The 12,876-nt window shown below is 40.5% G+C and overlaps 1 protein-coding gene across 1 annotated transcript in view; it reads right to left on the reverse strand.

Annotated features, from left to right (window-relative positions):
- Nucleotides 1-12,876, reverse strand: part of PCNX2 (pecanex 2) — a gene marked incomplete at its 3' end in the record, with an annotated part of 150,331 nt that overhangs the window by 132,219 nt on the left and 5,236 nt on the right. Inside the window, exons 2-5 of the mRNA XM_080342527.1 lie at nucleotides 11,602-11,807; nucleotides 8,827-8,944; nucleotides 6,523-6,559; nucleotides 4,326-5,606 (exon numbers count right to left, since the gene is read on the reverse strand). Coding sequence (XP_080198653.1) covers nucleotides 4,326-5,606; nucleotides 6,523-6,559; nucleotides 8,827-8,944; nucleotides 11,602-11,807 — 1,642 coding nt within the window. The remainder of the gene's footprint in view (nucleotides 1-4,325; nucleotides 5,607-6,522; nucleotides 6,560-8,826; nucleotides 8,945-11,601; nucleotides 11,808-12,876) is intronic.

The following is a 12,876-nucleotide window of genomic DNA, read 5'->3' on the forward strand; positions in this document are numbered from 1 at the left end:
CTGAAATTTTGAAATCTCAGCCTGTCAAGCCTTACACATGGAGCATCAAGTTTAAAGAACCAAGCTCTGCATCTCATTTCTTCCACATCCAAAAAGGGCATGAAACACCACACGGTCCTTCCCTGGCACTCGGCGTGAGAGTCAGAGATGGCACAGAGCTGCTCCATGAGAAGAGTGAGCGCTGGGCAGGGCTCTGGGTGCCACCTGCCCACCAGCAAACCCCCCTGCTGTCCCCTCCCACCATGGCTCTTATTTCAGCCGGTGACTCAATGACACAATCCTTTTCCCCCATGATTACGTGGCAGGCGATAGCCCTCTTTCTCACATGTGGGTAAAAAAACTGAGGAGACTAAAAATATCCACAGAAGTATGTTTTAACTTTTTATAGGAGAAGGGTAATTGCTTGGGATCCAGAACTCACTTGAGGCTGTGGTTTGTGCACTGCCCAGAATGATGAGTACCTCTTCTAAAAAGAGCCTGCAAAACATCTAAATTCAGGCCATGCTGTCCTGGTTTAGGTTCTCCCGTGCTGGTCCCCACTCCCACGGCAAGCTTTGCTCCCTGGGTGATAACACAGCCTGTCCTAGATTACAAGTCAGCTGTGCGAAAAGGAACACACATGAGTTTTTGCCCTAAGTCTAATGCACAGCTGCTCTTATGCAGCTCTGGACATGTCAGAAGGAACCAAAGCAGCCAATAAACCCGGCTTCCCTTATGCTTCTCAAAGACTGAAGAAAATTTGCAGTTGCCCTTCAACAGGCTCTCATTACATGGGTGGTGCAAGCTTGATTCAAAACTGAAAGGACACTGGCCTGAAAGTCATTTTTAGCAACAGTGCCAAGAGTGGTACATTCTCACGATCTAGAGGAGGTGGGATGGCAACAGAAAAGCTCTTTATGTCCTATACTTTAGCACACTAAACCTGGCATCCTTGGCAGCATAAAGGAAGGCTTTAATTTTCTTGTACCACATTTTATTGAGCTGTCTACTGGCAGAGGCTTATGTGGCCAGGACGGTATCTCTTCTGTTTCCACAGAACTTAGGAGGGAGCGCCCGTAACAAAGACCCATCCATAGCACGCACTCACTTGCAAGACTGTTCTGATGAGCACATTTCTCCACCTTCTCCAAATTATGCAAAATGTCAGCTTTCTTACACACAGCTCTTAATATCCAGCTTTCCAGGAACTTGCCAAGTTTCTCACATTGCCTAATAAACACCTTTGTGGGGTGCATTTCATGCTTACTTGGAGCAGGCTTTTACCAATTAGGGGGTTTGCAAGGTTGAAAGAACAAAAAGACAAACACAATGAACCTCCTCCCTCAAAACAACTGGTGCATATTGACTTGCTCTGTATTCCCCTCCCACCTTTTTTTTTTTTTTAAACAACCACTTTAATGTGGGAATAATGTTTATTCAGATCTGCTCTAAGATGCTATTTTGTTAAAGCATATTTGTAATTGTATGGCTGTAAACAAATTAGAAGCTTTCTCATTCCTAAAATCCACTCTTACTGTGGGGAAGCTGCCACTAATGACAGTAATTTATTTCAGCAAACAGCACGCTCTGAGTAGGCTGGAAAACAAAGCCTACTTGCTCTTAAAAATAACTGCCTTTGAACTACCTCTCCTCTCCCTGGCTTAAAGAGCTCAGATTGAATATCCTTTTTCCCACAGCGTGGGTCCAAGGTGCAGGAGCCACTTTGCAGGGACAGGAGCTGCAGCCATTGCAGCCATCCCCCCGGCAGTGCACCCCTCTGCCCACCCTGCTCCTCTCTGGGGTGACAATTGATGGGCCCATGTCAGAAACAAGCAGGGCTGCTTAATTACACATGTGTGCAGCTCAGCTTCACCATCTCACAAACATACAGAGACTTAAGGAAAGTAGGAAATTCAGTTCAGGTTTCTTTAAGAAACAGCTTAGATTGAGGGAAAAAGCAGATTCCTCCTCTTTCCACAGGATCTTGGATTCCAATAAGAACCTCGTCTGCCAGATCTAAAGCACAATAACTACACACACATTAATAAAGCTTTGGTTTGTTGGATTTTTGTCACTGTGGAATCTATGAGTCTGATCTGTTCTGATCTCCCATTGCTTTCTTTCATGCAGCAATCTTCCCCATTCATATTATCTGAGAGTACATGTCTGAAAACCCTTTGCAGATTAGCTGCACTTTTTCTTTTTTTAAAAGCTCCCCTCCAAAATTTTTATCTTTTCTCTTTTCCAGCTACGTCACATCACACAGAAATCAAATTATTGCGTAAATGCTCCTTTTTAGGGTTGAGGAGTACCGAAGACAGCAAACTGCTTGCCACAACCTGGGGTTTGTTGGGTGCTGCTACACAGTGAGGTGACCCTGAGCCCAACCCCCAAAACCCTGGGGGACCTAGGAGGGATCTCTGGGGGAAACCACAGGGGATCGGCTGAGCAGGCTCTGGTGAAAAGCTGGGCTTGCTCCACACACATCTTAGGAAACCAAAGAGCACAGACAGGAGCCAGTTGACAGGCTGATAAACTTAATAGTGTGCAGCAGAAACTGCTCTGCAGAAAGGTCTGAGAGGCCAGGAGAGATGGGTAAGGTCAGACCAGAGGAGAGGCACCAGGTCTTGGAGGAGAAAAACTGGACTAGGGAATAGAGAAAAGGGCAAGTACAGAAGAAGTGACTGCAAGATGTAGGGAGGCAACAGCTTTAGGCGAGCTCAAGAGTGTGTAAAAGGCTAGAAAAGCAACAGTACATTGCCAGGAATAACAGAGGAAAGAGGAGAGAAAAGTAGGGTGAAGAGGAAGGCAAATAAAGAGGTCACATAGGAGGGACACAGCGTGGCGAAACTGAGGAGGGATGTAGAGGGGAAGTGAAGGCAGAATTAGAAAAATAAAACCGAAGGAAAAAAAGGACATAATGAAAGATGAAATGAGATATGGGTCTAATGTAGTTGATAGAACAGATAAGAGGAAAAAGAATTAGGAAAGGCAGAGCAAAAGGTAGATAGAATTTACAAGTAGATAATGCATCAGGAAAATAAAATGATCTACTTATTTTTTTAACAAGCTAAAAAAATGAATTTCACATTTGTTTTGAAAAAAGCTGACACATTTTGAAATCAGCTCTGTATTTTTCACGTAATCAAAGGTTCTTGTAGGAATGAGCCAGAAAGCAGAGATCCCCTAGAGCCCATGGACAGGGATACCACTGTAAAACAGAAGGGCCAAGCTGTTCTGCTGGACGCCATTAAGTTACTTACCGTTCATAGGTACTGAGATTTCATCCTCTTGGGCTGCACTAGAACAGCTTGTCATAGGATCTAAGGGAAACCAAACATTTTGGAGAAGGGGAGATACAGGTGGTCTTATTTCACTTTGCCCCAGATCTTCTAAACTGATTGCACCAACCACTTGGCAAGTACCCTGAGGCAGCACCTGCCTTCGATGCACCAAATCTCACATCCTTACAAAACAGTCCTGACAGTTTTGCCTAGCTACTCCTTTCTAACAGAAAGGGTCGCAGAATTAGGTCATGGTAATGAGAATGCTGATTAAACCCAGATATTTCTATATAACAGCTATAAATTGGATTGTATATAGGTTTTAAAATTAGCTGCTTGAGATTTTTCTCCATTTTAAACAGAAGCCCTTTTGATTAAGTGGGAGCTTGTATAGGAAGATACTACTTTTCGTTAAAATACTGGAGGCTTCCACTGAAAACAGCCAAACTTTCCTCCTTAAAACCCAAATATTTTAGCTTTAAGGAACTAAAAATCAAAACTCCTACCTATGGAGAACAAATACACAATTTTTTCTAATTCTAAACTAACCCACAACTGTGCAGGACATTTAGAAATATGTTTGCGTGCACACATGCGTTAGCTTAAAGTCAAACCATCACCCGTGACAATTCCAGCTTTCCACATACTTACAGGCACATACAGGCAACTCTTCCAGAGTTGGCAAGGTGGGCAAGGGCAGGTGTAATGCTATAGTTATACACGTTTTCGTAAGACATTTTTGGTATTCCAACAATCCAGGCCTGCCACATGCATGCTATTCTAATAAAGAATACTAGATACATACCAGTCGCCTACTGAGGTTAGTATGAGGTTTCCCAAAGGAAAATCTTTAGGAAGGTAAAAATATTCAAAGAACTGCAGCTGACGCTACCACACTTTCACTAAATCACCTTGTCCCACCAAACCCAGCCCTTCCCTGGCCTTATTAGCAAAACCAGTTATCTGGGATTTCACCCTACTGTAGATGTCATGTTAAGCTGCTATAAATAATTTAACTAGTCACAACTTCTTTTTCAAGGAGTTGTAAACCGTGCATCATACCTCCAACAATCCCATTTTCCTTTGTTGTCTCCATTTTGATATTCAATTGATTAGATGCCTTCGTCTTTGAGGTATTAATGGATTCCAGGAGGGAGACAAATTCTAGAAAGTTAGATTCATTGGGCACCTGTCCTTCTTTAGCTTCCAGATCCGATTTAGAAGTTGGTAAGGTCTTTTCTTTGTCAGATACCTCCATGAAATTCTTACTTAAAAGCACATCTGTCCCACTGTCTACACTCAGCACCCGCATATGCCTCTTTTCATGAGCAGTTCTACAGCACTGCGGGTCTAGGTTCTGCAGGTCTTCCTTAGAAGTTAAATCCACGGTTTGCACATTTTCAGAAGCATTCTCCCTGTTTGGATCCGAACAAGTGTTAGTTTCTAAAGGACTGTTTGCTGGGTTGCTGTGTTCCTTCACTGCATCACCCGATTCATAGCCAGAGCATTGGTTGGACGACAGCTCTGCCCTTAAAAATTCTGGAGTTCTTTCGCTCTCACTAACTTCCGGGCCAGCCTTATCTTTACTGTCATCAGACAAGTCAAAAGTGATAACAGGGATTTTGAGCTGTTCATTAGTTTGCTGACTTGGCCACCCTGGTGTAACTATACCAGACTCAAGGGCTGAGCTTGTTCTCTCAGTTCCCAGAGCCTGCAGGTGGACAGAGCCTGCCAGGTCACTGAGTGTGGTGTTTGGTGTAGTACTCATCGTGATGACAATTTTAATGGGCTCACAAAGCTGGTCTCCAGGAAGAGAGTTGTCCACAACCGCAACAGCAGTCTCGCTGTCTGAGCAATCAAGGTCCTCGTGGGTGTCACAACAACCTTCCACATGCTCAGGATCTCTGGTTGCAATGGCATTGCACTGTGGGCAGTTACTAGTAAAGCCTGTCTGTGGTGATCTATCTGGCAATTTCTCTCTTTTGTAGCTTTTAGGATTACTCAAATGGTCTGAAACAACTGAATTTTCACTGTCCCATGGCTCTGAAGAAACTCCAGTCTTTAAAATATCACCTTGTGATGAAGAAATATTGGAGAAGTTTTTAGCTGCATCTCTGTCCACAAGAATATCTTGGGATCCATGCTGTCTGTATGGCTGCCTGTTCCTTTCTTTTTCATTTATTCCATTATGACAAAGTGTCTCCATAGCAGCTGGTTTTGTCACTATTGCTGATGTTGTGGCACCTGAAGCAGATGCTGTAGAAGCAGGTAATGTATCTGCTCTGATAAAAGGTGAGGTAGATGAAACTGGTGGTGCAGCCTGGTCTTCTAATACCATAACACCTAATAAAAAACACACATGAGTTAGGTGTCTCAAACCTGAACACCATGCACTATCAAAGTATGATTTTTAGCTAGCAAAAGCTGATTCAGAGTAGAACAAATGAAGCACAGGTGATGTAGCTGATTAAAACAGCTCCTAAGCAAGGATCTTTTTTTCAGCTACATGTGAAATACTATAAAAGCATGCTGGAATCCTTCCAGGTCAAGACAGGTGTAGCAGAATATTTATTTAATTTAAATAGTCAAAATAGCTCAAGAAACAGCTAATATCAAAACTAAATTTTTTTATAGAATTATCCCCACTTAGGGAGAGATGAAATAAAAAATAAGCCAGTGCAGCAGACGTTTGTACATCACTTTGTGCAATCCCTAACTGGTTCCATAGGACACGGCAATCAATCTTAATAAACAGGAGATAAACTGAAATATATTGTCAAGCACTGTAACTGCTTGGCAAAGCAAAGTCTGCTGAGGTACACACTACTGACATAAAGGTCAACAGTCATAACAGGAGTCTACAGTCAGAAGATGTTTAAGGGCTTTAAAATGTATCTGAGAATTGGCTTCCCAGTTTAACGCTTTCCAGAGGCAACAGAGCTTCCCGAGAACGTGGCAGAAAGCCTCTGTCATCTCCCTATGTCAAACTGAGGAGGTATACTTGCATTCTCACCAAAAGGCTGCATCCTAAACAGCTTGGCTGACAGCCGAGAAAGCTTAGTCTGTTACAAGTCCCTTGAGATTTTGTTCTCTCAAGCTTTTCCATTCAGCACCTAACATGAGGCACAACAGAACCTGCCATGAGGTCCTCGCTGCCATTTTTCTTGTGGCAAGCAATGATTAAACAAAGGTTTAAAGGGTCTTGTGGCAAGCAGTGATTAAACAAAGATTTAAAGGGATTTATAACACTTTAAGATACCTCTTAGATCTTCAATAGTTTCCTGTGTTGGCAGCTCCTAAAAATAAAAAGAACCACACAAAATTAGCATGGGCATGTATTAAATTATGTTGGAAAAAAGAAATCTATCAATGAAATAGCTATCTAATCAAAGGTTAATTACAGCATTGTCAAATGACTTAACAGCACTGAAATTTCGACACGTACCTTGCACAAAATGCAAGGGGTGGGTAAGGGACACGGTTATAGAACAGTAATGCTCTAAATTGCATCATTGCAATGGTGTGTGATGTTTGGAGAGGGAAAAAATAATCCAAATTTCTTTAAAAAAACTGCAATGTCTAATCCAGATTATTTTTTTAATCACTATGGAATAGACTGTGTTCATTTGTTACACTTTCCCAGCTATGTGTTTCCAAAGTACCAAAATGAAAAGTTTAGTCTCCAGTACTTGGTAACCAGTTTTTCAATGGAAAACTAGAGGACAGAGCCATTAAATTATCATAGAATCATTTAGATTGCAAGGAAGATTTGGAGGTCATTTAGTCCAAATCCCCTCCACCATACACACACACTCAAAGCAGGTGCAGTTAGAGCAGGTTGCTCAGGACCATCTCCAGTGGAGCTTTGAATATCTCCAAAGATGGAGATTTCACAACCAATCTGGACAACCCCTTCCAGTATTTGACCACCCTCTTGGGGGAAAAAAAAAAAAATTAAAAACAGCACAACAAACACACACAAAAAAAATCCTCAAATACAATTGATCAATTTGTAGTTTTTCGTGGCTGCAAGTTGCAGCCACTGTCTCTTATCCTGTCACTGGGCACCTCTGAGAAGAGCATGCTCAATCTTCTCCTCATCTTTCCATAGGAAGATGAAGACAGCAATAAGTTCTTCTTCTAGCCTTACAAAGGCTAAAACATCACATCTGCCTGTCCTCATACATCATGTACATCATTCCTCAATCCCCTCGGTGGCCTCTAATGAATTATCATCAGCAGGTCAAGATCTATCGGAACAAATCGGGGAGCTCAAACCTAAACACAATACTCCAGAGGAATACTTCAAGAGTCTAAATTCAAAAGCTTAAGTGCATAAGTGAAAACAAAAAAAAGTTACTGGGAAAAATTAAGGTGGCTCTCTTCTGGCTGACAGGTACCAAAACCAAGAGAAAATATTTATTATCTCCTAAAATTACATGCTGGTATCCTGGCAGCACGAACAGAAAACTAGGTTTGAAAACACCCAACCTACATATTTGGAAGTGGGAGACTTGGACAAGATCCCAAGAAGAAACAGGTTTGCAGAATGGACAAATACTAGAATACTGGCATCTAGGACAGAAACAAGGTGGAAAATACTTTTCCTGGTAAAAGAAAATTATTAATGTCTTTGAATCACACAGATGCTACAAAAGGGAAAAACACTCCAGGAAATGAGGAAATAGTTCTGAATCAGAGCAGGATTTGAACAGTTTGCAGTAAGTAGGAACATGGGGTAGGGGTGGAGGGATATGAAGACAGAATGAAGTATCAAATAGCTACTTATTCAGAAATCACTAACCATCCTCTGCACTGACTGAGACAGGAATCCTGTAGAAAAAATAGCATGGGATCACATAATTAAAGATTTTATCACAGTATGTATGGGGAGTAGTTTAAGATCACACAGACAGCATTCATTCCGTTTCTTAATTTTTTGATCCTTAACTCTTCAACCTTCTCATGAGTGTTTCTATTTTTGCTTTAATAATAACATCTACATACATCCCCTTCATCACTTAAGACACTATTGATTTAGAAAGCATGGCCAATGGCATAGAATGCACATACATGTATCTTTAACCTCATTTAGACATCTCCCAGATTTAAATAATGTTTTTTATGCTTTGTTTAACTGCTCAAGAGATGTGTTGGGTTCATTTTATAAGCCTAAGTCTTGTTACACAAAACCAAATTATTAATGCTCCAGCAGCAGATCCCTTCTGAGGCAATGAGAGGCTGCTCTGATTGCATTAGCCTCTCCTTTCTCTCAAGCAGCCATGAAAACCAGTTGCTCTTGGCAAGATTTACAAAAGCCATTTGGTATCTACAGAGCGGACAGACCCCTCCTAAGAAGTGCAGAATTATGTATACCAGCTTCAGCTCTGCAAACCCAAACCTTTAGGACAAGGCTGACTGACAGCAGTAGTAGACCTAGTAGATCCACGAAACAGCCCTTCCTCCTCCTATGCTTCAAGTGATCAGTGCCTGGCAATGTGAAACACCATGTAGCCAGTTGTGCCCCGCATGAAGATACCACTGCAGAAAACTTCATACTAACCATGGCTCCAGGTGAGTTCTGGGATTGCAGAGCCTGTGCCCTTGAACTGTCGTGAATTGTTTGGGTAGAGTCATTTTGGCTGGTCTCACCGATGACACCATTATCCCCGGTGTTATTGCTGAAAAGGAAGTAAATGAGAATTAAAGCAATGCATCTTACCACAGAGGATCACAGTGAGTTCTGTGGAAAAGCTGAGGAATAATAACAGGATAGGAAAAAGTAGCACAGTGCAGTGAAGCGAAAGCACATTTTCTCCCTCCAATACTGAAAGCACAGGGCTGAAAAACACTGCAACCCCATTTTGCGCCTCCTTCCACACCAAGACAACTTGCTAAAAATAAATAAATAAAAAAAACATTCGGTATAAAAATGGTTCTGGTGCCTTCGGCAATAAGCATTGCCATGAGAAATATAATGGCATCTCTTCAAACCCCCTATGTGTTTATAATTTCATTTAGCCTGCCTGACACACACAGAGATTTATTGGCATGAAAGGCTGTTTGTGGCTTCTCCTTAGGCGTATAACAGCCAAACGCTACTCCATTCACAATTTTTGCTTTTTACGTCCTTTTACTGTACCCTGGTATACATATTGCTTATCTAACTGCCTGCTTATTTACAGACCTCCCATCAAGAAACTATTTGAAATGCAATACATAATGTGTATTCATATGATTATTAGACCACAAAATAAAGTTGTTCCTCTGGTTTTAGCCAAGGCAAACATATATCCATTACTAATTTCATATGTTATAGGCAACTTGTTGATCACTTCCTTTCTGGATGCATTCAACGATCCATTAACTCTTTTTACACATACTTTCTGCTAGCTTCTCCATAGAGAGAAGAAGGTATTTATGGACAAGGTTTACTAATGAGAAGCAACACAGGTTCTTGAGTATAATACAACAAAAATTAAGTTTAAAAAAAACCAACAACACTACAGTGAAATGGCAAAATGAGAGGGTTTAGGCTTATTTGCTTGTTTGTGAGGTTTCCTCCCCCAAAACTTATTTTAAAAACCCTACAGCTGTATATAAGCTATAAAATCATTTACCTGGAGGTCTCGGTCACCTTTCCACAATTTTTTTACTAGTTAGCTTGCTTCAAAAACTTGTTCAAATAACCTGCCAACTACCAGGGCCTGTTTAAAAACCTCTATCATTCATCTAGTAAAAATACTAAGTTCTTTATTTTCTGATCAAGTACTAAATAATGGACTGCTGTGCCTAGAACCTCATAGGAGGAACAGTTATATGATTTAACACTCAAGTTTTAAGTGATTTCACTTCTAAGCCAAAGAAAAGGCAGGATTATGAAAGTTTGCATTAATTTCATTAGCTAGTGAACAGGAAAACACTGAGGTTCTGTTTAAATTTGAACCAGCCTAGAACAACTGATAAGCCTTTTAAATAACTGTAACAGACATCTGTAAATAGGAAATAGCTTTGTGAGCTGGCAAGAACTAAAGAGGAATAGAACCCGAAAGGCATCAACTAATCTAAAATAAAACCCTTATATAATTAATGGCACATGTAAGAGGCATTTCTCGGAAGAGCCCCAATGCAGGCAGATCTCGACACTCCCAGTAACAGAATCATAGAATCATTTTGTTTGGTAAAGACCTTTAAGATCATTAAGTACAAGCAATGTCACGGCCAGGAGCATAGCACAGATGTGCATGTGTAAACACACAGAAGAACAGTAGCATTTAGGTACACAAACAATCTTGATAGCTTGCACAGAGCTGGCAGTAGCCACTGCAAATGCACCAAAAAACACCCAAAGAAGTTCTTTTATACTGAGATCTCTATTGAAGCTTGACTAGTAGTTGTAACAAACTTACTCAGTTTAAGCTTTGTTTGGACATTTCTGTGCTGCCGTCACTAGTGGATATACCTTATTTCAGCATTTTTCACATCTGTCGTAACACCTGGGAACACTGGAAGCCACTTGCCAGCTTCACTTGTTTGTATGACTCAAGCTTGAAAAACCAGCAAGAGACGTCTCCATTTATTCCAAAAAGCATATGGTGGAATATTCTACCTATACACAAATCTGGAAAATGTTAGTACTAGGCTTTAGCCCAATACTATTTTTACCTTTAATACTATCTCAGCCTGGAGGCAGCCTTATTGACTTTGATCGTTTCTTTGCTCCTCAGTACTTGGCTCCTCAGTAGTGAAGCTGCAAATAAATACCAAAAACCCTTGGAAATAAAAGCAGTTCTGTCTTTCCTCATGAACAGGACCACAGAAACATCATAGGCAGTCACAATAAAATGTAAGGGAGAAAAGCAACTTACACATCTAGGTGTGATCTGAGGGGGAAGTTACTATAAGGATACAACAGCAACATGAGCTTAGGCTTTCAAAGCTGTGACGATATTAAAGCATTTTCTTTGCCAACAGGTGCATGCCAGTTCTTCTCCTCTTCCAGGGGAGCACAGCAGCAAGAGGAAAGAACAAGCACTTCAGGCTTCCCCAGAAACCTTCTCCCAGATCTTTGAGTGCCTCCCAGAGAGGTCTTCTCCTGCCTTCATCAGTCCAGCTGCTGCCCCACCACCCTCTGCATCAGGTGCAGCTCTGCCTGCTTCACCACAAGCAAGCCGCAGCCACCAAAAACAAAAGCACCAAGCGGGTTTTTAAAACTGCCATTCCTTACATATCTGTAAAGAGTTTTCCTACAGTCAACAGGTATTTCTGCTATGCAGGACCATAGTGCAAACTCATGCATTTCACCAAATGTACCAGCAATGCATAAGGAAAACCTTACCTATGATTTGAGGGCTGAACTGTGTTTCCTTTTGGAACCTCTGTATCTTTACATTGCCTTCCATTTTTTCTTGAGAGCTTTTGCTGAATTACTTCACCTTTATCAAACATAAGGTGCAGACGGTAACTGATCACCTTTATTACTGTGAAGAACACTGTCACTGAGCTGCAGTACACAAAAACTGTAACTGCATTTGCTGGAAAAGCCTACAGAAAGAAATAATAAAGACATAATCAAAACACTCTGAGAAGGTGCTACTAATTTTTATTAAGTAATTTTCAAACTCTTTATTCCTTATTATCTATTATTTGTACCTCTGCTAAGTTTTGCAACTACAAGAAGTAGTGCATCTTCATACGGTATAGCTGAGGTCTGCTCATAAAAAAGGTCTAAGGATTTGTTCACATTTCAAACCATTTTACAAGACATTCTTCTTTGGATTAGCTGTAGGTATTATTTATTTCTTTAACAAAAATCAGTAAAAATCTCACAATTAACAAACACTGTAAAGCCTTTTAAAATACTGCATTGCCAGGATAATGCAGCTGCAGCCTTTCCTAAACTATGAACTTATAAAAATACAGATATAAAACCAAATATCAGTTACATACAAAGAGGAATCCCCTTTTGAAAAATACTGTAATCTTACTGTACTTCTCAGTTACAATTTAACTGTAAAATGCTGTAGTATGATCTCCTTTTTCTAACATTTCACAACATGTTCCCAAGTTTCTTTACCAATGAAGAATTTTAAATAAGTAATCAGGACTAGTCAAAACAAATGAATAAAATGCATTTGGAAAGCCAACCTCTTTGAATTCTTTTTCTGAAGTTCATAATTGTTAATTTGCAGTTGTCTGTGATCTGTTTGCTGATGATCTGTGATGAGCACCATATTTCCTAGTCATTAAGTTACAGTTCAACTATAGTCTGTAAAGTTCTTTCACAGACATCACATACTAACAACATTTTTATATGTAAATACTTCCTTACAGTAAAGGACAAATCAGCAATGGACATTTGCAATTATAATTAAAGGGCAAAAGCCTTTATCATTATAGTCATGAAACGCCCTTATGTATTGTCACGCAGTTGCAGTCTTACAATGAGTTTAATTTCTTCTCAGGTTTGCTTTTTAAACATAGCATTACTACAGGTGTGCACAATTTGTAGGACAGGGCAGAAATGAAGATTTTCAATGCCCAGGATTTGCTAAAAGCGTACTGAAGTTTATTTTTTAAGAATGGTCTTACTTTGGGCCTAAATCTATCATTT

This window comes from Nesoenas mayeri, assembly GCF_963082525.1.
Source record: "Nesoenas mayeri genome assembly, chromosome: 3".
Classification (NCBI taxonomy): Eukaryota; Metazoa; Chordata; class Aves; order Columbiformes; family Columbidae; genus Nesoenas; species Nesoenas mayeri.